The sequence below is a fragment of the Heptranchias perlo genome, chromosome 9 (assembly GCF_035084215.1).
Source record: "Heptranchias perlo isolate sHepPer1 chromosome 9, sHepPer1.hap1, whole genome shotgun sequence".
Lineage (NCBI taxonomy): Eukaryota > Metazoa > Chordata > Chondrichthyes > Hexanchiformes > Hexanchidae > Heptranchias > Heptranchias perlo.
In genome coordinates, this window is record NC_090333.1 from 84,026,211 (window position 1) to 84,049,945 (window position 23,735).

General features: G+C 49.8%; 2 protein-coding genes across 2 annotated transcripts in view; both read right to left on the minus strand.

Annotated features, from left to right (window-relative positions):
• Positions 1 to 23,735, minus strand: part of rabgap1l (RAB GTPase activating protein 1-like) — a 550,110-nt gene that overhangs the window by 291,750 nt on the left and 234,625 nt on the right. The window lies entirely within an intron of this gene.
• On the minus strand, positions 19,319 to 20,398 carry gpr52 (G protein-coupled receptor 52). The gene has a single exon (XM_067989770.1). It carries the CDS (start codon positions 20,396 to 20,398, stop codon positions 19,319 to 19,321), a length of 1,080 nt encoding a protein of 359 aa, XP_067845871.1.

The following is a 23,735-nucleotide window of genomic DNA, read 5'->3' on the forward strand; positions in this document are numbered from 1 at the left end:
TCAAAGCTCACCTTTTAAAAAAACATTTTGTACTGAACCTGGAACATGAATTTCATTTAATAAAATACATGCAGAGGCAGCAAAGTGAGGCTGGGCTGACACCCAGAGCCACAGAGTGAGGACAGGTACGGGGACCAATACCGGTGTGGGGGGGGGACTGGGAGATGGGGAGAAGACAGAGTCATGGCCTCACTGGTGTCTGCTGCATTCAGGGCCAGATGCACGAAGGAGGACAATACGATAAAAAGCAGCCTCTCCATCACCAACAGTGTCTTATTGTTCCGTTAGCACCTAGGCTCACGTGGGGACAATGGGCACCAACGTTTGAATATATTCAAAAAAAGAGAAAAAACACTGTGGACAAATACATTTACTTCAACCTCGCTGTGGTGCTGTGGTTTAAGATACATAGAGAGATTTACCGAGAGCTGAGGTAAAGGAAAAGAAAGATACTCTTGGCGGTCTCGTGGGGGCAATGACTCTCCCGTGGGGGGGGAGTGACCGTCCCGTGGAGGGAGTGACTGTCCCATGGGGGGAGTGACTCTCCATGGGGGGAGTGATCGTCCCGTGGGGGGAGTGACTGTCTCGTGGGGGCAGTGACTCTCCTGTGGAGGGAGTGACCATCCTGTGGAAGGACGTGACCATCCCGTGGGGGGGAGTGACTTTCCCGTGGGGGGAGTCGACCGTCCTGTGGGGGGAGTGATCGTCCGTGGAGGGAGTGACGTCCCATGGGGGGGGAGTGACCGTCCCGTGGGGGGAGTGACTTTCCCGTGGGGGGAGTGACCGTCCCGTGGGGGAGTGACTCTCCCGTGGGGGGAGTGATCGTCCCATGGGGGGGAGTGACCGTCCTGTGGGGGGAGTGATCGTCCTGTGGGGGGAGTGACTCTCCCGTGGGGGAGTGATCGTCCCATGGGGGGGGGTGACCGTCCTGTGGGGGGAGGTGATCGTCCCATGGGGGGGAGTGACCGTCCTGTGGGGGGAGTGATCGTCCCGTGGAGGGAGTGACCGTCCCATGGGGGGGAGTGACCGTCTCGTGGGGCAGTGACTCTCCCGTGGAAGGAGTGACCATCCCGTGGGGGGAGTGACATCCGTGGGGGGAGTGACCATCCCGTGGGGTGAGTGACCATCCCGTGGGGGGAGTGACCATCCGTGGGGCAGTGACTCTCTCGTGGAAGGAATGACCATCCTGTGGAAGGAGTGACCATCCCGTGGGGGGAGTGACCGTCTCGTGGGGGCAGTGACTCTCCCGTGAGGGGAGTGACTGTCCCGTGAAGGGAGTGACTGTCCCGTGAAGGGAGTGACACCCCCTGTGGGGAGAGTGACACCCCCGTGGGGGGAGTGACACACCCGTGGGGTGAGTGACTCTCCCGTGGGGTGAGTGACTCTCCCGTGGGGGTGAGTGACTCTCCCGTGGGGGGAGTGACTGTAGACATGCGAGCGTGTTCTCCGATAAGCTTCCTTGCTACGATCAATGCAGACATACCCACAGTCCTTTATGGGTTCTGGATTCTGCTGTAAGGCCTGAAGTCAACAGTGCTGAATTCCACATCCAAAACTGCAGACCTGACCTGGGCAGAGTTCAAGTGACCAGACTGATCCCCACCAGAGATTAGCTGAACCCATGCTGAACGAAGGGGGATCAGAACAAGATTACTCTGGTCCGGAATTTTAATGCCAAGATGGGAGGTCCCACAAGGAAGCAGCATAAATCAAGTGAGGTACACTTTTATATAAAAATATACAAATTGGGGGGAGAGAGGAGGAGATAGAGAGAAGGGGAGAGAGAGAAGTGGAAGATAGAGAGAAGGAGAAGATAGAGAGAAGGGGGAGAGGGAGAGCGCGAAGGGGAGATAGAGAAAAGGAGAGAGAGAAGGGAAGATAGAGAGGAGAGAGAGAGAGAAGGGGCGAGAGAGAAGGGGAAGATGGAGAGAAGGGGGAAGATAGAGAGAAGGGAAGATAGAGAGAAGGGGGAGAGGGAGAGAAGGGGGAGAGGGAGAGAAGGGGGAGAGGGAGAGAAGGGGGAGAGGGAGAGAAGGGGAGATAGAGAGAAGGGGAAGATAGAGAGAAGGGGAGATAGAGAGAATGGGAGACAGAGAGAAGGGGAGATAGAGAGAAGGGGAGATAGAGAGAAGGGGAGATAGAGAGAAGGGGAAGAAAGAGAGAAGGGGGAGATAGGGAGAAGGGGAGATAGAGAGAAGGGGGAGATAGAGAGAAGAGGGAGATAGAGAGAAGGGGAGATAGAGAGAAGGGAAGATAGAGAGAAGGGGGGAGATAGAGAGAAGGAGAGAGAGAGAAGGGGAGATAGAGAGAAGGGGGAGATAGAGAGAAGGGGAGATAGAGAAAGGGAAGATAGAGAGAAGGGGGAGATAGAGAGAAGGAGAGAGAGAGAGAAGGGGAGATAGAGAGAAGGGGGAGATAGAGAGAAGGGGGAGATAGAGAGAAGGAGAGAAGGGGGAGATAGTGAGAAGGGGAGATAGAGAGGAGGGGAGATAGAGAGAAGGGGGAGATAGAGAAAGGGAAGATAGAGAGAAGGGGGAGATAGAGAGAAGGGGGGAGAGGGAGAGAAGGGGGAGATAGAGAGAAGAGGGAGATAGAGAGAAGGGGAGATAGAGAGAAGGGGGAGATAGAGAGAAGGGGAGATAGAGAGAAGGGGAGATAGAGAGAAGGGGAAGATAGAGAGAAGGGGGAGATAGGGAGAAGGGGAGATAGAGAGAAGGGGGAGATAGAGAGAAGGGGGAGATAGAGAGAAGGGGAGATAGAGAGAAGGGAAGATAGAGAGAAGGGGGAGATAGAGAGAAGGAGAGAGAGAGAAGGGGAGATAGAGAGAAGGGGGAGATAGAGAGAAGGGGAGATAGAGAAAGGGAAGATAGAGAGAAGGGGGAGATAGAGAGAAGGAGAGAGAGAGAGAAGGGGAGATAGAGAGAAGGGGGAGATAGAGAGAAGGGGGAGATAGAGAGAAGGAGAGAAGGGGGAGATAGTGAGAAGGGGAGATAGAGAGGAGGGGAGATAGAGAGAAGAAGGGGGAGATAGAGAAAGGGAAGATAGAGAGAAGGGGGAGATAGAGAGAAGGGGGAGATAGAGAGAAGGGGGAGATAGAGAGAAGGGGAGATAGAGAGAAGGGGGAGATAGAGAGAAGGGGAGATAGAGAGAAGGGGAGATAGAGAGAAGGGGAGATAGAGAGAAGGGGGGAGATAGAGAAGGAAAGATAGAGAGAAGGGGGAGATAGAGAGAAGGAGAGAGAGAGAAGGGGAGATAGAGAGAAGGGGGAGATAGAGAGAAGGGGAGATAGAGAAAGGGAAGATAGAGAGAAGGGGGAGATAGAGAGAAGGGGGAGATAGAGAGAAGGGGGAGATAGAGAGAAGGAGAGAGAGAGAAGGGGAGATAGAGAGAAGGGGGAGATAGAGAGAAGGGGAGATAGAGAAAGGGAAGATAGAGAGAAGGGGGAGATAGAGAGAAGGGGGAGATAGAGAGAAGGGGGAGATAGAGAGAAGGAGAGAAGGGGGAGATAGTGAGAAGGGGAGATAGAGAGGAGGGGAGATAGAGAGAAGGGGGAGATAGAGAAAGGGAAGATAGAGAGAAGGGGGAGATAGAGAGAAGGGGGAGAGGGAGAGAAGGGGGAGATAGAGAGAAGAGGGAGATAGAGAGAAGGGGAGATAGAGAGAAGGGGAGATAGAGAGAAGGGGAGATAGAGAGAAGGGGGAGATAGAGAGAAGGGGAGATAGAGAGAAGGGGAGATAGAGAGAAGGGGAGATAGAGAGAAGGGGGAGATAGAGAAAGGAAAGATAGAGAGAAGGGGGAGATAGAGAGAAGGAGAGAGAGAGAAGGGGAGATAGAGAGAAGGGGGGAGATAGAGAGAAGGGGAGATAGAGAAAGGGGAAGATAGAGAGAAGGGGGAGATAGAGAGAAGGAGAGAGAGAGAGAAGGGGAGATAGAGAGAAGGGGGAGATGGAGAGAAGGGGGAGATAGAGAGAAGGAGAGAAGGGGGAGATAGTGAGAAGGGGGAGATAGAGAGGAGGGGAGATAGAGAGAAGGGGGAGATAGAGAAAGGAAGATAGAGAGAAGGAGAGAGAGAAAGGGAAGATAGAGAGAAGAGGGAGATAGAGAGAAGGGGAAGATAGAGAGAAGGGGAGATAGAGAGAAGGGGAGATAGAGAAAAGGAGAGAGAGAAAGGGAAGATAGAGAGAAGGGGGAGATAGAGAGAAGGGGAAGATAGAGAGAAGGGGAGATAGAGAGAAGGGGAGATAGAGAAAAGGAGAGAGAGAGAAGGGAAGATAGAGAGAAGGGGAGATAGAGAGAAGGGGGAGATAGAGAGAAGGGAAGATAGAGGGAAGGGGAGAGAGAGAGAAGGGGAGATAGAGAGAAGGGGGAGATAGAGAGAAGGGAGATAGAGAGAAGGAGAGAAGGGGGAGATCGTGAGAAGGGGAGATAGAGAGGAGGGGAGATAGAGAGAAGGGGGAGATAGAGAAAGGGAAGATAGAGAGAAGGGGGAGATAGAGAGAAGGGGGAGAGGGAGAGAAGGGGGAGATAGAGAGAAGAGGGAGATAGAGAGAAGGGGAGATAGAGAGAAGGGGAGATAGAGAGAAGGGGGAGATAGAGAGAAGGGGAGATAGAGAGAAGGGGAGATAGAGAGAAGGGGAGAAAGAGAGAAGGGGGGAGATAGAGAAAGGAAGATAGAGAGAAGGGGGAGATAGAGAGAAGGAGAGAGAGAGAAGGGGAGATAGAGAGAAGGGGGAGATAGAGAGAAGGGGAGATAGAGAAAGGGGAAGATAGAGAGAAGGGGGAGATAGAGAGAAGGAGAGAGAGAGAGAAGGGGAGATAGAGAGAAGGGGGAGATAGAGAGAAGGGGGAGATAGAGAGAAGGAGAGAGAGAGAAGGGGAGATAGAGAGAAGGGGGAGATAGAGAGAAGGGGAGATAGAGAAAGGGAAGATAGAGAGAAGGGGGAGATAGAGAGAAGGAGAGAGAGAGAGAAGGGGAGATAGAGAGAAGGGGGAGATAGAGAGAAGGGGGAGATAGAGAGAAGGAGAGAAGGGGAGATAGTGAGAAGGGGAGATAGAGAGGAGGGGAGATAGAGAGAAGGGGGAGATAGAGAAAGGGAAGATAGAGAGAAGGGGGAGATAGAGAGAAGGGGGGAGAGGGAGAGAAGGGGGGAGATAGAGAGAAGAGGGAGATAGAGAGAAGGGGAGATAGAGAGAAGGGGAGATAGAGAGAAGGGGAGATAGAGAGAAGGGGGAGATAGAGAAGGGGAGATAGAGAGAAGGGGAGATAGAGAGAAGGGGAGATAGAGAGAAGGGGAAGATAGAGAGAAGGGGGAGATAGGGAGAAGGGTGAGATAGAGAGAGGGGGAGATAGAGAGAAGGGGGAGATAGAGAGTAAGGGGAGATAGAGAGAAGGGAAGATAGAGAGAAGGGGGAGATAGAGAGAAGGAGAGAAGAGAGAAGGGGAGATAGAGAGAAGGGGGAGATAGAGAGAAGGGAGATAGAGAAGGGAAGATAGAGGAAGGGGAGATAGAGAGAAGGGAGAGAGAGAGAGAAGGGGAGATAGAGAGAAGGGGGAGATAGAGAGAAGGGGGAGATAGAGAGAAGGAGAGAAGGGGGAGATAGTGAGAAGGGGAGATAGAGAGGAGGGGAGATAGAGAGAAGGGGGAGATAGAGAAAGGGAAGATAGAGAGAAGGGGGAGATAGAGAGAAGGGGGAGATAGAGAGAAGAGGGAGATAGAGAGAAGGGGAGATAGAGAGAAGGGGAGATAGAGAGAAGGGGGAGATAGAGAGAAGGGGAGATAGAGAGAAGGGGAGATAGAGAGAAGGGGAGATAGAGAGAGGGGGAGATAGAGAAAGGAAGATAGAGAGAAGGGGGAGATAGAGAGAAGGAGAGAGAGAGAAGGGGAGATAGAGAGAAGGGGAGATAGAGAGAAGGGAGAGAGAGGATAGAGAAAGGGAAGATAGAGAGAAGGGGAGATAGAGAGAAGGGGGAGATAGAGAGAAGGGGGAGATAGAGAGAAGGAGAGAGAGAGAAGGGGAGATAGAGAGAAGGGGGAGATAGAGAGAAGGGGAGATAGAGAAAGGGAAGATAGAGAGAAGGGGGAGATAGAGAGAAGGGGGAGATAGAGAGAAGGGGGAGATAGAGAGAAGGAGAGAAGGGGGAGATAGTGAGAAGGGGAGATAGAGAGGAGGGGAGATAGAGAGAAGGGGGAGATAGAGAAAGGGAAGATAGAGAGAAGGGGGAGATAGAGTGAAGGGGAGAGGGAGAGAAGGGGAGATAGAGAGAAGAGGGAGATAGAGAGAAGGGGAGATAGAGAGAAGGGGAGATAGAGAGAAGGGGAGATAGAGAGAAGGGGGAGATAGAGAGAAGGGGAGATAGAGAGAAGGGGAGATAGAGAGAAGGGGAGATAGAGAGAAGGGGGAGATAGAGAAAGGAAGATAGAGAGAAGGGGGAGATAGAGAGAAGGAGAGAGAGAGAAGGGGAGATAGAGAAAGGGAGATAGAGAAAGGGAAGATAGAGAGAAGGGGAGATAGAGAGTAGGAGAGAGAGAGAGAAGGGGAGATAGAGAGAAGGGGAGATAGAGAGAGGGGGAGATAGAGAGAAGGAGAGAAGGGGGAGATAGTGAGAAGGGGGAGATAGAGAGGAGGGGAGATAGAGAGATAGGGGAGATAGAGAAAGGGAAGTTAGAGAGAAGGGGGAGATAGAGAGAAGGGGGAGAGGAGAGAAGGGGGAGATGAGAGAGAAGGGGGAGATAGAGAGAAGGGAAGATAGAGAAAAGGAGAGAGAGAAAGGGAAGATAGACGAGAAGAGGGAGATAGAGAGAAGGGGAAGATAGAGAGAAGGGGAGATAGAGAGAAGGGGAGATAGAGAAAAGGGAGAGAGAGAAAGGGAAGATAGAGAGAAGGGGGAGATAGAGAGAAGGGGAAGATAGAGAGAAGGGGAGATAGAGAGAAGGGGAGATAGAGAAAAGGAGAGAGAGAAAGGGAAGATAGAGAGAAGGGGAGATAGAGAGAAGGGGGAGATAGAGAGAAGGGGAAGATAGAGGGAAGGGGAGAGAGAGAGAGGGGAGATAGAGAGAAGGGGGAGATAGAGAGAAGGGGGAGATAGAGAGAAGGGGGAGATAGAGAGAAGGAGAGAAGGGGGAGATAGTGAGAAGGGGAGATAGAGAGGAGGGGAGATAGAGAGAAGGGGGAGATAGAGAAAGGGAAGATAGAGAGAAGGGGGAGATAGAGAGAAGGGGGAGAGGGAGAGAAGGGGGAGATAGAGAGAAGAGGGAGATAGAGAGAAGAGGGAGATAGAGAGAAGGGGAGATAGAGAGAAGGGGAGATAGAGAGAAGGGGGAGATAGAGAGAAGGGGAGATAGAGAGAAGGGGAGATAGAGAGAAGGGGAGAAAGAGAGAAGGGGGAGATAGAGAAAGGAAAGATAGAGAGAAGGGGGAGATAGAGAGAAGGAGAGAGAGAGAAGGGGAGATAGAGAGAAGGGGGAGATAGAGAGAAGGGGAGATAGAGAAAGGGAAGATAGAGAGAAGGGGGAGATAGAGAGAAGGAGAGAGAGAGAGAAGGGGAGATAGAGAGAAGGGGGAGATAGAGAGAAGGGGGAGATAGAGAGAAGGAGAGAGAGAGAAGGGGAGATAGAGAGAAGGGGGAGATAGAGAGAAGGGGAGATAGAGAAAGGGAAGATAGAGAGAAGGGGGAGATAGAGAGAATGAGAGAGAGAGAGAAGGGGAGATAGAGAGAAGGGGGAGATAGAGAGAAGGGGGAGATAGAGAGAAGGAGAGAAGGGGGAGATAGTGAGAAGGGGAGATAGAGAGGAGGGGAGATAGAGAGAAGGGGGAGATAGAGAAAGGGAAGATAGAGAGAAGGGGGAGATAGAGAGAAGGGGGAGAGGGAGAGAAGGGGGAGATAGAGAGAAGAGGGAGATAGAGAGAAGGGGAGATAGAGAGAAGGGGAGATAGAGAGAAGGGGGAGATAGAGAGAAGGGGAGATAGAGAGAAGGGGAGATAGAGAGAAGGGGGAGATAGAGAAAGGAAAGATAGAGAGAAGGGGGAGATAGAGAGAAGGAGGAGAGAGAGGGGAGATAGAGAGAAGGGGGAGATAGAGAGAAGGGGAGATAGAGAAAGGGAAGATAGAGAGAAGGGGGAGATAGAGAGAAGGAGAGAGAGAGAGAAGGGGAGATAGAGAGAAGGGGGAGATAGAGAGAAGGGGGAGATAAAGAGAAGGAGAGAAGGGGGAGATAGTGAGAAGGGGAGATAGAGAGGATGGGAGATAGAGAGAAGGGGGAGATAGAGAAAGGGAAGATAGAGAGAAGGGGGAGATAGAGAGAAGGGGGAGAGGGAGAGAAGGGGGAGATAGAGAGAAGGGGGAGATAGAGAGAAGGGAAGATAGAGAAAAGGAGAGAGAGAAAGGGAAGATAGAGAGAAGGGGGAGATAGAGAGAAGGGGAAGATAGAGAGAAGGGGAGATAGAGAGAAGGGGAGATAGAGAAAAGGAGAGAGAGAAGGGGAAGATAGAGAGAAGGGGGAGATAGAGAGAAGGGGAAGATAGAGAGAAGGGGAGATAGAGAGAAGGGGAGATAGAGAAAAGGAGAGAGAGAAAGGGAAGATAGAGAGAAGGGGAGATAGAGAGAAGGGGGAGATAGAGAGAAGGGGAAGATAGAGGGAAGGGGAGAAAGAAGGTGGAGACAAGGGGAGAGAGAAGGGAAGATAGAGAGAAAGGAGTGAGATAAGGGGAGAAAAATGGGAGACATAAAAGGGGAGGGAGAGAGAGAGAGATGGGGGAGAGCGAGAGAGAAGGGAAGAGAAGGAGAAGAGAGAAGGGAGAAGGGAGAGATAGAGAGAGAGAGGAGAGAAAGGGGAAAGAGAGAGAAGGAGAGAGAAGGGAACGATAAAAAGAAAAAGGGGAGAGAGAGAGAAGGAGAGAAAGAGAAGGGGAAGAGGTAGAATGGGAGAGAGAAGGAGAAGAGGAAGGGGAAAGAGAGAAGGGGGAGAGAGAGAAGGGGAGACAGAGAGAAGGGGAGAAAAGGAGAAGGGAGACAAAAGGGGAGGGAGAGGAGAGGAAGGGGAGAGAGAAGGGGAGAGAGGGGAGAAGGGGAGGGAGAGAGAGAAGGGGGAGAGAGAGAAAAGGGGGAGAGAGAGAGAAAAGGGGGGGAGAGAGAGAAAAGGGGGGGAGAGAGAGAAGGGGAGAGAGAGAGAAGGGGGAGAGAGAGAGAAAAGGGGGGAGAGAGAGAAGGGGGAGAGAGAGAGAAAAGGGGGGGAGAGAGAGAAAAGGGGGGGGAGAGAGAGAAGGGAAAGGTAGAAAAGGGGAGAGAAGGAGGAGAGGCAAGGGAGAGAGAGAAGGGGAGAGAGAAGCAGAAGAAGGGGGAGATAAGGAGGAAAAGAAGGGGGAGAGAAAAAGAGGATTATTAAGGAAGTAATAACAGGGCACTTAGAAAATCAGAATATGATTAGACAGAGTCAACACGGTTTTATGAAAGGGAAATCGTATTTGACAAATTTATTAGAGTTTTTTGAGGATGTAACTCGCAGGATAGATAAAGGAGAACCAGTGGGTGAAATATATTTGGATTTTCAAAAGGCATTTGATAAGGTGCCACATAAAAGGTTGTTACTCAAGGTAAGGGCTCATGGGGTTGGGGGTAATATATTAACATGGATAGAGGATTGGTTAACGGACAGAAAACAGAGAGTAGGAATAAATAGGTCATTTTCAGGTTGGCAGGCTGTAACTAGTGGGGTGCCGCAAGGATCAGTGCTTGGGCCTCAGCTATTTACAATCTATATTAATGACTTAGATGAAGGGACCGAGTGTAATGTATCCAAGTTTGCTGATGATACAAAGCTAGGTGAGAAAGTAAACTGTGAGGAGGACACAAAGAGTCTGCAAAGAGATATCGACAGGTTAAGTGAGTGGGCAAGAAGGTGGCAGATGCAGTATAATGTGGGGAAATATGAGGTTATTCACTTAAGTAGGAAGAATAGAAAAACAGAATATTTTTTAAATGGTGAGAAACTATTAAATGTTGGTGTCCAGAGAGATTTGGATGTCCTTGTACAAGAAACACAAAAAGTTAGTATGCAGGTACAGCAAGCAATTAGGAAGGCAAATGGCATGTTGGCCTTGATTGCAAGGGCATTGGAGTACAAGAGTAAGGAAGTCTTACTACAATTGTACAGGGCTTTAGTGAGACCACACCTGGAGTAATATGTACAGTTTTGGTCTCCTTATCTAAGGAAGGATATACTTGCCTTAGAGGGGTTGCAACAAAGGTTCACTAGATTAATTCCTGGGATGAGGGGGTTGTCCTCTGAGGAGAGATTGAGTAGAATGGGCCTATACTCTCTGGAGTTTAGAAGAATGAGAGGTGATCTCATTGAAACATATAAGATTCTGAGGGGGCTTGACAGGGTAGATGCTGAGAGATTGTTTCCCCTGGCTAGAGAGTCTACAACATAGTCGCAGGATAAGGGATCAGCCATTCAAGACTGAGATGAAGAGGAATTTCTTCACGCAGAGGGTTGTGAATCTTTGGAATTCTCTACCCTAGAGGGCTGTGGATGCTCAGTCATTGAATATATTCAAGGCTGAGATTGATAGATTTTTGGACTCCAGAGGAATCAAGGGATACGGGGATCAGGCAGGAAAGTGCAGTTGAGGTCGAAGATCAGCCATGATCTGATTGAATGGGCTCGAGGGTCTGTGTGGCCTACTCCTGCTCCTATTTCTTATGTTCTTAAGAGTGAGGCAGAGCGAAGAGTAAAGGGGAGAGAGAGACAGACAGAACCTAGTAATTCAGTCACATGCTTTACCCATCAGTTAATATTTCCACCTGTTTATAACAGTTAGCAGAGGCACTGTGGGCTAGATTTCTGCGAGGCTCTGTATATTTACCACTTTCAGATTTCAAACAGTAAAGATATACAGCAAGCATCTTTCAGGAGTTATGTGAGGAACATCCTCATCATATTGCACACTGCCCCACCATTTCTAAAAACATTCATCCACCAACTATTTTCCGATAGTAAAATGCCACCTCGCTTGTTCAACGGGTGAAATGGGCAGTGTCTGGTACCACACCAGTACAAGGATAGTGCTCAGCTGCGGTTACACGCAGGGTAATGACTGGGAGAAGTGGCCTGTGATCTTATGGTAAATGCCATTACCTACATTGAGGTGGTATTTATTCTGACAATATTTTTTTTAAAAGTGATTTAATGGTTTCTGACAGATTTCTCCCCTCTCTCGTAGTGCTAGTGATTACAGATATTCTGCCCTAATAGATTCATGCAACAGTCACCACAAATTCAATTAAGGCCATACAGGGGAATCCTGTTATACCGATCACTGTGGTGATCAGTCACTTAGAATGATCAAAATCTGCTACCCAAACCCACGACCCATCTGGTACTGAATGAGTGCAATTGTTTATAGTGATCACTTCAAAGGCAGTTTCCCATTATTGAAAGGCAAATATTTTTAACGATTTTTTTTAACAGAAGGGAGTTGGAAAGAAGAGTTACTATTAATGCTGGGTTTTTACATGGGATTACATAGAATGTACAGCACAAGCACAGAAACAGGCCATTTGGCTGAACTGGTTTATGCTCCACACGAGCCTCCTCCCTCCCTACTTCATCTCACCCTATCAACATATCCTTCTATTCCTTTCTCCCTCATGTGCTTATCGAGCTTCCCCTTAAATGTATCAGTGCTAGTCACCTCAACTACTCCTTGTGGTAGTGAGTTCCACATTATAACCACTCTCTGAGTGAAGAAGTTTTTCCTAAATTCCTTACTGGATTTATTATATTGATGACCTCTAGTTTTGGTCTCCCCCACAAGCGGAAACATCTTCTTGACGTTTACCCCATCAAACCCCTTCATAATCTTAAAGACCTCTATTAGGTCACCCCTCAGTCTTCTCTTTTCTAGAGAATTGAGCCCCAGCCTGTTCAATCTTTCCTGATGGGTATAACCTCTCAGTTCTGTTACCATCCTAGTAAATCTTATTTGCACCTTCTCCAGTGCCTCTATATCCTTTTTATAATATAGAGACCAGAACTGTTCACAGTACTCCAAGAGCAATATGTAATCTCACATGTTTAAAAGTAAAAGCACCCAGATGAAAGGTGGTTAATCAGGAGTTGCTTCTCCTGTCTAAATAATAAGTGATGTGTTAGTTTGTCTCAGTATTCAAAAAGACACATAGAGACATGGGAATTGTTTGATGAGAAAAGGCCAAGGTCCATCTAGTTGGCCCGGGTAGCCGCATCATACGACGATAATGGAGTTGTTGACTGATCACAGCAATCAATCTCCATCAATGAGTCTACAACAGACCCAGACATGAGGTGAGGAAAACCCCCAGTGATGGAGAGATTTGAGAACCATAGGTCCAAAGTCACCTGTTCCTCCCAGTCCTGTTACACTCACCACATGTCATGTCTCAAATTACTCATACGCTGTATCCCAAAATATTATTTTCTAAAAGAAATCTCATTTGTATTTGAATGAATCAACACTAACTGCTTCACCGTCTCCCTCAGGAGTCTGTTCCATAGATTGACCGCTCACTCACTGAAATAATCTTTCTGCAGATTAGTTTTGAATTTAGTGCCCTTCAGGTGTCCTCTGTTTCTGGACAAGGTGAAACAGCACATCATGGTCAACATGATCAAGTCCCTTTACAATTCCAAAAACACCTCTCACCATTGTGTTGGAAAACCTTTCGATCCCTATTAATCTGTGTCAGCCATGGCTCTGTTGGTAGCATTGTCGCCTCTGATCCAGCAGGTTGTCCCACTCCAGGGACTTGAGCACAAAACCTAGGCTGACACTTCAGTGCAGTACTGAGCTACCCACTCTCTGGGTCAAGAAGTTTCACCTGAATTCCCTATTGGATTTATTAGTGACTATCTTATGTTTATGACCCTGCGTCTAGTCTCCCCCACAAGTGGATACGTCTTCTCTACGTCTACCCTATCAAACCCCTTCATAATTTTAAAGACCTCTATTAGGTCAACCCTCAGCTTTCTCTTTTCTAGAGAAAAGAGCCCCAGCCTGTTCAACATTTCCTCATTGGTATAACCTCTCAGTTCTGGTATCATGCTTGTGAATCTTTTTTGCACCTTCTCCAGTGCCTCTATATCCTTTTCATAATATGGAGACCAGAACTGTTCACAGTACTCCAAGTGTGGTCTGACCAAGGTTCTATACAAGTTTAACATAACTTCTCTGCTTTCCAATTCTATCCCTCTAGAAATGAACCCCAGTGCTTGGTTTGCATATTGTATGTCTTCTTTAACCTGCTACTTTTAGTGATTTGTGTATCTGTACCTCTTGATCCCTTTGCTCTTCTACCCCATTTAGACTCTTACTTTACAAGGAGTATGTGGCCCCCTTTATCCTCCTTCCAAAATGCACCACCTCATACTTAACTTGACTCAACCAATACGCTGTACCACCAGGTTAAACAGCTCAGCTCTCAGAAGGTCAGTTTTGGATTCAGAGCCAGGAATGGAACAAAACAAGACCACCAACATTGTGCGCAGCACATCGGGGAGGAGAGGCTGAGCAGCTACTTAATCAGCGCTGAGCAGTATGGTACACATCATGAATCGAGGGGGATCAGCAGTACACACCGGGGATTGGTACCTTCTGCTGTCCAGATCAATTCTATTGATCACTTAAGCCGCTGGCAAGGTCAATGTCTATAAGAAGATCTCACTGTAGCTGTTAAGTGCTGTGGCGCTGATTCTTTTCCTTCTCCAGCTTAGTTTATTCAAACGCAAAGTCAGTCACCGGTTACAGAAAGAGTAGTGGCGACTTCGGAAAAGTGCTGGTAATAATGTCACGTATTTACATAACTTTAAAAAAAAATAAGTGAATTAAGTCAATTTTTCTTATAAAGGACAAAAAATGCTCCTAATAGGGATACAGGGGTGTCTGATCAGGGAGCGTACACATTACGTTACAGTGTACGATTAAGCTCACCAACTGGTGCAGGTGTCTGCGGTGCATCAATGTTTAACTGCCCTCAGAGCTCAGCATGTAATTCCCAGGCACCAGCCTTCCTGAAAACACTTGCCCGAGGATATTTCTATTTATTTTCCAGCATTTGCATGTTTCTATTTTCAATTCGACTGCCTGAGGACACTGACTCCAAAGTATGATTTGTGACAAGTGTTAATAGTAAAACAGCAGGCAGACCAGGATATCTTGCATCACTTCCAGTTAAATAACAAAAACAACATTTCCTAGAAATTTTACTCTGCTTTTATAGCTTCATCCCACTCAAATGAAGAGCCAGCAGCCTCCAGTTTAAGAATCCCATCAGGATCCCAACATTCCCTTTAAATATCCCACCAGGAGCCCAGCATTCCCTTTAAATATCCCACCAGGAGCCCAGCATTCCCTTTAAATATCCCATCAGGAGTCTAGCATTCCCTTTAAATATCCCATCAGGATCCCAACATTCCCTTTAAATATCCCACCAGGAGCCCAGCATTCCCTTTAAATATCCCACCAGGAGCCCAGCATTCCCTTTAAATATCCCATCAGGAGTCTAGCATTCCCTTTAAATATCCCATCAGGAGCCCAGCATTCCCTTTAAATATCCCATCAGGAGTCTAGCATTCCCTTTAAATATCCCATCAGGAGTCTAGCATTCCCTTTAAATATCCCATCAGGAGTCTAGCATTCCCTTTAAATATTCCATCAGGAGTCTAGCATTCCCTTTAAATATCCCATCAGGAGTCTAGCATTCCCTTTAAATATCCCATCAGGAGTCTAGCATTCCCTTTAAATATCCCATCAGGAGTCTAGCATTCCCTTTAAATATTCCATCAGGAGCCCAGCATTCCCTTTAAATATCCCATCAGGAGTCTAGCATTCCCTTTAAATATCCCATCAGGAGCCCAGCATTCCCTTTAAATATCCCACCAGGAGCCCAGCATTCCCTTTAAATATCCCACCAGGAGCCCAGCATTCCCTTTAAATATCCCATCAGGAGTCTAGCATTCCCTTTAAATATCCCATCAGGAGCCCAGCATTCCCTTTAAATATCCCATCAGGAGTCTAGCATTCCCTTTAAATATCCCATCAGGAGTCTAGCATTCCCTTTAAATATCCCATCAGGAGTCTAGCATTCCCTTTAAATATCCCATCAGGAGCCCAGCATTCCCTTTAAATATCCCATCAGGAGTCTAGCATTCCCTTTAAATATCCCATCAGGAGCCCAGCATTCCCTTTAAATATCCCATCAGGAGTCTAGCATTCCCTTTAAATATCCCATCAGGAGCCCAGCATTCCCTTTAAATATCCCACCAGGAGCCCAGCATTCCCCCCTGCACACCCTCTGACTCACCTTGCATATACCCTGGAGATTCCGCTCTATCTATATATAGACCTGATCGGCTGAGTGTTTCCAGCATTTTGTATAAAATCATGACTGAGGTGGTCAGAAACGCGCCATTGAGCAAGTATCAAACGTGAAGGAAAACCCAAAACTCACAAACTTCCAACCAACAAGGCACAAGGCATCTAACAGAAACCAAGTACAAGCAGTGGAAGCGATGCCAATGAAATCGGTGCCAATTTTTGAACGCCCTTTCACCCGCTATCTTGCTTTCTCACAAAGCTACGGGCTAATAGCTCAAAATAAGGTTTCTAACATAATAAAACTATAAAAATTACAACGTTCAAGAGAAAAGTATTACATTTAACTTTACAGCTGATTTTTGTATTTGTATCTGAGGGGGCTTGACAGGGTAGATGGTGAGAGGCTGTTTCTCTTGACTGGAGAGTCTAGAACCAGGGGTCACAGTCTCAGGATAAGGGGTTGGCCATTTAGGACTGAGATGAGGAGGAATTTCTTCACTCAGAGGGTGATGAATATTTGGAATTCTCTACCCCAGAGGGCTGTGGATGCTCAGTCGTTGAGTTTAATCAAGACTGAGATCGATAGGGGAATCAAGGGATATGGGGATCGGGCGGGAAAGTGGAGTTGAGGTCGAAGATCAGCCATCTTATTGAATGGCGGAGCAGACTCGAGGGGCCGTATGGCCTACTCCTGCTCCTATTTCTTATGTTCTCATGTTGTTGAAAAGTCTCTAAGAATGTTTCCCATTTTAAATCAGTCCTTCTGGGAGAAGCTTAAGACTTGTGCTCATTGTGCTTCCTACCTCGTCCACGGCCGACGAGGCCCAATCAGGAAGTAGAGTACAATCCTAGAATGCACCCACCTCCGCAAGCAGTCTCTGCACTGCAGTTGGTAAGGGTGCACTGGAAGCAGAAATCGCTGAGAATGTCTCTCTGAGTCTAATGAACAACATATTTAGAGCTGAGGGAGTGGGGCACTGCACGACGTGGAGTTGCACGGTGTGTGGGCTGCACGACGTGGAGTTGCACGGTGTGTGGGCTGCACGACGTGGAGTTGCACGGTGTGTGGGCTGCACGACGTGGAGTTGCACGGTGTGTGGGCTGCACGACGTGGAGTTGCACGGTGTGTGGGCTGCACGACGTGGAGTTGCACGGTGAGGGGGCTGCATGGTGTGGAGTTGCACGGTGTGTGGGCTGCATGGTGTGGAGCTGCAGGGCGTGGAGCTGCAGGGCGTGGGGGCTGCACGGTGTGGAGCTGCAGGGCGTGGGGGCTGCACGGTGTGGAGCTGCAGGGCGTGGGGGCTGCACGGTGTGGAGTTGCACGGTGAGGGGGCTGCATGGTGTGGAGTTGCACGGTGAGGGGGCTGCATGGTGTGGAGTTGCACGGTGAGGGGGCTGCATGGTGTGGAGTTGCACGGTGTGGGGGCTGCACGACGTGGAGTTGCACGGCGTGGGGGCTGCATGGTGCAGATTTGCACGGTGTGGGGACTGCATGGTGTGGAGCTGCACAGTGTGGGGACGGCATGGCGTGGAGCTGCACAGTGTGGGGACGGCATGGCGTGGAGCTGCATGGCGTGGGGGCTGCATGGTGTGGAGCTGCACAGTGTGGGGACGGCATGGCGTGGAGCTGCATGGCGTGGGGGCTGCATGGCGTGGGGGCTGCATGGCGTGGGGGCTGCATGGCGTGGGGGCTGCATGGCGTGGGGGCTGCATGGCGTGGAGGTGCACAGTGTGGGGACGGCATGGCGTGGAGCTGCATGGCATGGGGGCTGCATGGCGTGGGGGCTGCATGGCGTGGGGGCTGCATGGCGTGGGGGCTGCATGGCATGGGGGCTGCATGGCGTGGAGCTGCACAGTGTGGGGGCTGCATGGCGTGGAGCTGCACAGTGTGGGGACGGCATGGCATGGAGCTGCATGGCGTGGGGGCTGCATGGCGTGGAGTTGCACGGTGTGGGGGCTGCATGGTGTGGAGCTGCACGGTGTGGGGGCTGCACAGCAGGGCGGCTAGATTTTCTTTGAGAAACAGAGTACAAGGCACTGCCAAAACTGAAAATAGGAGAGAAGATAATAGGAGTGGTGACTAGCTGACACCAAGCAGGAGGGCAACCTGTGGAGTGGACAACACTGCAAAGGGGATGGCACTGGAGGGCAGCTACATTGCAGGGAGGCTGGAGGGGGGGAGGAGGGGCTACACTGCAAGGGAGAAGAGGATACTACAGAAAGGTATGCACTGGGTGAAGCTAAAAGGAACACTTTGCATCTTGTAGGAATAATAATCGAAAACTGTGAGAGTGTAAACTGTTTTAAAAGGCCTGCTCCAATAACCCATGTGTGCTTTTATTGGGTGAAAGCAGACCAAATGTTCACAAGAAGCAGCGGCAGCCCGCGGCCGAACGCGATGCACTGGGAGACGAACACACTGGTTCGATTCAGCACTAACCATTTATTAAACCTCATCAATACAGGCTGCTCAAATATGTATCATATAGATATATATATATATATATATATAGATATAAAAATGTTAATTTTTTAAATGTAAAACAAACAATAAATCAATAATCTTTTTTTTTAATAATTTAACATTACATTCTTACAGCTTAACTCCTCCATATCACACAGTACATAAACCTTCGAGCACTGCAGCAACATCTTCGCACCTGAAGGGGAAATGAAATGCCGGTTTCGCGATTCGACACTGGAAGAGGAGGAATGCTCCTCAAATCTTATTCCAGTCAGTGCTGGTCGACTGGCAGGGCCAGCTGCAAAGGGGCTGGAGTGCCCGAAGGCTTCGTCAGCAGCATTCACACCGAGGGCAATACAAATACTCATTCCTGTTTCCCTTTTTGCAACGTATTCCTGAGTAGCGTAACAACGTGAACAGAATCCAAAGATTCCTCCCTCAGCTTATTTTTTACTCTCGACATTGTTGATCCCGATGCCAGCGGAATGGGCCGGCCTTGTTGGCACTTGCGACACTTTCATAGCTTAATTCCCAAACCTCATCCCATCAGTACCAGAACCACAGACAGCACAAGTCACTGTCACAGTGAACGGAACGACCAGAAACATCTTTCAGGTTAAGTATCGATTAACTGCACTGTAACATTTTTTTTTTTGCTTTCAATTATTAATGTTTTTTTTTAAATTAATTCAGCCCCTGCCCACTTTAAACAGTACTCCTCAAACCAGTAAATGTGCATTGGTACATCAGGCACAGACACAGAGAATAAACTCCACCAAATATTTCATACAATATGTGCAAGCTTACACTGAAATGCTATAAAGTACTGCTGTCTACGACAGAAAACGGCACACCTAGTAAAAGTGTTAATGTTCCTGTAGAAAGCTGTACAAACGACTGCACCGTGCTATCAGTGAGCAGAACGATGTACAATCAACGCAGGTATCCTATTGTGCACTCTTTACAAAGTGTCTCTGCTGCTCAGCCTTTCTGTTCATTATTACAATGCAGTGAATGCAATTCCCTAACCACTTATTTGCTCTCTGAAAGGAGCCAAGGGCTTTAGGTGGTTAATACACTGATTACATTGTGCATTCCATCTTATTTCCAAACCATCAGAACACCATAAACCAGCTTTCATGCTCTGGTGTCCCACTCCGGGTCAAAATCTGGAACATTCTCCCCCAAAAAGCTGTTGAGGCTGGGGGTCAATTGAAACTGATCGATAGATTTTTGTCAGGTGAGGTTATTAAGGGTAATGGAACCAAGGCGGGCAGAGGGAGTTAAGATTCAGATCAGCCATGACCTTAATTGAATGGGGGAACAGGCCCGAGGGGCAGAATGGCCTCCTCCTGTTCCTATGTTCCACAACAGGCCGTTCCAAAGAGCCCTTTGGTCATCGATGCCTCTGTTCTCCTGGACGCCTTCGCACAAGAGTGCAAGACCGTATGGAAATGCCGTAATCGCAAAATTCTTCATGTCCTCGAAACGCTCAGGCCATCAGATGGAGCATGAATTGGCCCGTTTCCTGGGTTTGGGATCCCTCATGGCCTCCTCTCCTGAGCACATGCACAGCGAGCAGATGGTCTCCGACAGCCGCCTCAAGCCCAGCCTGAAGACGCTGTTGGAGAGGTTGTAGATGACACAGTTGCAGAAGCTGTTGCTGATGGCCAGCCACGTGGTCACGAAGGACAGCGAGGGGCTTTCCAGCACACGCGAGCTCTCCAGCAGAAAGTAAAGGATGTAGGGGAGCCACAGCACGTAGAAGACGCTTGTAATCCGAAACAGGACCATCGCGTAGCGCCGGTCGGGGCTAGGCCCGCCCTCGGCAGCTTCCATATCCTGGCTGGGGAAACGGGCTCGCCGCTCGTTTATTTCTTTGGTGTGCTGCTGGCAGATTTTAAATATATGGAAGTAGGTGAAGCAGACAATGAAGGCAGCCGGGGCGTACAGCAGGCAGACAATGAAGCCTGTGAAGTATGCATTGGTTTCCCAGGAGGTAGCGCACCATTCAAAGATGTCTCCATGATAGCCTGGCTTCTCCCACCCAAAGAACGAGGGCAGGAACACCGTACAGGAGTATATCCATATGAGAATGATACAGATCCTAAGACGGCACGGGGTGACCAGCTGGCTATAGGAGAGCGGTTTCGTTATGGCAAGGTAGCGGTCAATACTGATACAGGCCAGGCACGTCATGGACACGCTCTTCAGCACTGAAATGATGTATCCGAAAACCTGGCAGGTCAGGGATTCCTGCACACCTGTGGGATAGTGAAGAAGGGAGAGCGCAGGAACCAAGCAGCTTACCCCGACAAACAGGTCTGCGTAGGCCATAGTCTGGATGAAATAGCTCGTGGTGTAGTGGTGAAGGAGCGGGGCGCAGTGGAACACAAAGATGACAGTCAAATTCCCCACGATGATCAGGACCGTCAGCAGCATGATGATCACCGTCTCCAAAACACAAACGTCAACCGCGTCGTAGTAGCCAAAACCCAACGGGCAAGCGTGGTGAGCAGACAAGTTGGCCGAGGTGTTGCTCACGCTCACAGCCCTCCATTCGGCCGTGGAACGGTTCATGGCAGAGACGGGAGTGGGCCACAGACCACGCTGACTAGAAACGGCTGGTACGGCATCTGCTCCCACTCCGCTCCTCCGGCTCACTCCACTCTGCTCTTCTGGCTCCCTCTGCTGCTACTCCTCCGGCTCACTCCGCTCCTCCCCTCCGGCTCACTCCGCTCCTCCCCTCTGGCTCGCTCTGCTGCTACTCCTCCGGCTCACTCCGCTCCTCCCCTCTGGCTCGCTCTGCTGCTACTCCTCCGGCTCACTCCGCTCCTCCCCTCTGACTCGCTCTGCTGCAACTCCTCCGGCTCACTCCGCTCCTCTGGCTCACTCTGCTCCTCGGGCTCGCTTCGCACCACTCCTCCCCTCTGGCTCCCTCTGCTGCTACTCCTCCGGCTCACTCCGCTCCTCCGGCTCGCTCTGCTCCCGCTCCCGCTCTGTTCCTCCGGCTCGCTCTGCTCCCGCTCCCGCTCTGTTCCTCCGGCTCGCTCTGCTCCCGCTCCCGCTCTGTTCCTCCGGCTCGCTCTGCTCCCGCTCCCGCTCTGTTCCTCCGGCTCTCTCTGCTCCCGCTCCCGCTCTGTTCCTCCGGCTCGCTCTGCTCCCGCTCCCGCTCTGTTCCTCCGGCTCGCTCTGCTCCCGCTCCCGCTCTGTTCCTCCGGCTCTCTCTGCTCCCGCTCCCGCTCTGTTCCTCCGGCTCGCTCTGCTCCCGCTCCCGCTCTGTTCCTCCGGCTCGCTCTGCTCCCGCTCCCGCTCTGTTCCTCCGGCTCGCTCTGTTCCCACTCTGCTCCTCCGGCTCGCTCCGCTCCTCCAGCTCGCTCCCGCTCCTCCAGCTCGCTCCGCTCCCGCTCTGCTCCTCCGGCTCGCTCCCGCTCCTCCGGCTCGCTCTGCTCCTCCAGCTCGCTCTGCTCCGGCTGCTGCTGCTGCCACTGCTCCCGTCAGTCTCCACAGCCAGCACTTTAGAGCTGCACATGCCTCCTCAGCATCAGAGGACTGCTGACACACCTCAACACTGCAAGGCTGCTGACTAGCTCCCTCCAGTGTACCGCTTCCAGCTGTTCATCGCGAGCCATTGTGTGCAGAGGGGAGAGAGACAAGAGCCCCAGGAGAAACGCACAAACCTCCAAGTCTGCTCGCTGATTGCCAATAGCAAATCTGTAAATCTCTTAAAATACTTTTTGCCTTCTGTGCAAAAAATCCAGTGGGTCTTCAAAGGCTGGTAAGTAAAAAGGCAGAGGACAAAAGAGCGTGTAGGGAGTATTCACGGACAATTCCAAATTCCCAGCCTGCCAAATACATTAATCAATGTTTCGGTCTTGCAAGGGGGGAATGTTGACAGAATAATGCAGCAATCTCCTGATTTAAGGAAGATGCTAGCACATCCATTGTGCTGTAGAAACGACCCTGTCAGTACCACATTAGTGCCGCTACTGCTCGCTCCCGTCTCTCAGCAGCTGCACCTGAGCCCTTTGCCTTTGCTCCATCGCAGCTGATGCGGAAGAATTCTCTACTCAAGCTACCTTGGTTTTCTGTCCCCGAACAAGCAGCAGCAGCAGCACCAATGGCCATCGGAGCTGCTTTTTTTTTTTTTTGTCGCTTGGTAACAGTTGCCAAGCACGTTGTCGGCTCACAGCCATCCACAGGAAACGCAGCCCCAGCCCGTGACAAATGGAGATAACGGGACGCGACCGACCACTTTGCAGCCTTACCGTCCCTTAAGGCAGGTTCATAAAACAGGTACAAACGGAGCACAACAAATGGTGATGAGAGGAAAGAGCTTCCGACAGGTAGCGTGTACAAAGGGAGATGCCACGACAAAGCCATACTTTCACAGCACTAACCCTAATGTCAGCTGTAATATAATCAGCTCCATTCATTATTAATCGCACAAGAAGAAACCAAAAAAAAACTCTCATTATAAATTTAGCAGCCAACCTGCTTAATGACATCTTTTGCATTTATAATGTCAACAAGGCAAGTTGACTGCACACATGAAGTGTCTTACAGACTCACTGCCAGTAGTATCTCCTCAAATTCACTAATAATATATTCTGTAGGTCAGACAGAAAGGCTATAGAGCAAGCAGTCGGCTGTAACTATCGCGAGGCACAAGCTTCTCCCGTACAGTGTTGTAAAAGGAGATTGCATTGAGGGGAAGCAAAGTGTAGGGGGAGGATATACTGCTCCAAGTACTCCCCAAATAATAACTTTACCAGGAATCTGGCCTCCCTTCCCCGGCAGGTGGCTCCAGTCACGTTAATTAAAGGGCTGCCTCACAGGAGGGAGGTGGGGGGGGAGGAGGAACAGAGGGGGAGAGGCAGAGGAGGGAAAGAGGGAGAGGGTGAATGGAGGGAGAGGGAGGAGAGAGAGGAGGAGAAAGGGGGACAGGGAGAGGGAGGGGGGAAGAGAGGGGGACAGAGTGGGGGGGAGAGAGAGGGAGAGGGGGAGAGAGAGGGAGAGGAGGAGGGGAGGGAAGAGAGGTGGGAGGCAGGAGGGGGAGGGAGGAGAGAGGGGAGGGAGGAGAGAGGGAAGAGAAGAGGACAGGGAGGGGAGAAAGGGGCTGCAGACTGGAATCATTTACATTTCTAGGTCGGTCCTGATATCGAGCCCCCTGCGGCCTGCAGTTGGAACTGTCCCTAGATACTTTCCAGACCTGGTATCACTGGAGCGGTCGAGCAGGGTGCGAGACCCCAGTGGAGGGTCCTCACAGCTATATTAGCATTTTAAAAAAATACAATGAAGAGGTTCCTGAAAAAGCCATAATTTTCTTGCATACAAAAGAGAGGGCAAGTACTTTCAACAGACGGCACTCCCCTACACTTGTCGTCCCTCTAACCACTTATGTCCCCTGATCTTTAAATTGCATGAAGCCCCTGGTGTGACTAATCAATGAGAAGCATTCTCACAGAAAGGGAGCGGCATTGCAGAGCAAAGAGCAGGGGCAGAGACCCTGAAACACTTGCAAGCAGCAAGAGCAACACACACCTTTTTTTTTGCACTCGTTCTTCCTCCAATTCTAGTCCTACGTCTCCCCTTTCTAAGCCCACCGGTACCACAAATCATTACTCAGACCTAGCAAGTCCCAGTCACTTTGGTTTAAAGACAGTGTCAGTTTGAATGCAAAACCGACAGTCAGAAAAAATAAACTCAGCTCCATACAGTTAAATGGATTCGCAATCGGTTTCACTCTTCCCTGATGGTGACAGCTCTGGATATTCTGGAGGGAGGAGGGAGATATGGCACTGAATGAGTAGGGAGGGGCTGGGCAGTGGCCCATTTATCTGAGTGGGCAGGAAGGACAGGTTATGATATTTAAAGGCCTCTTAAACTGGACATTAAAAAAAGACTTGCATTTCTA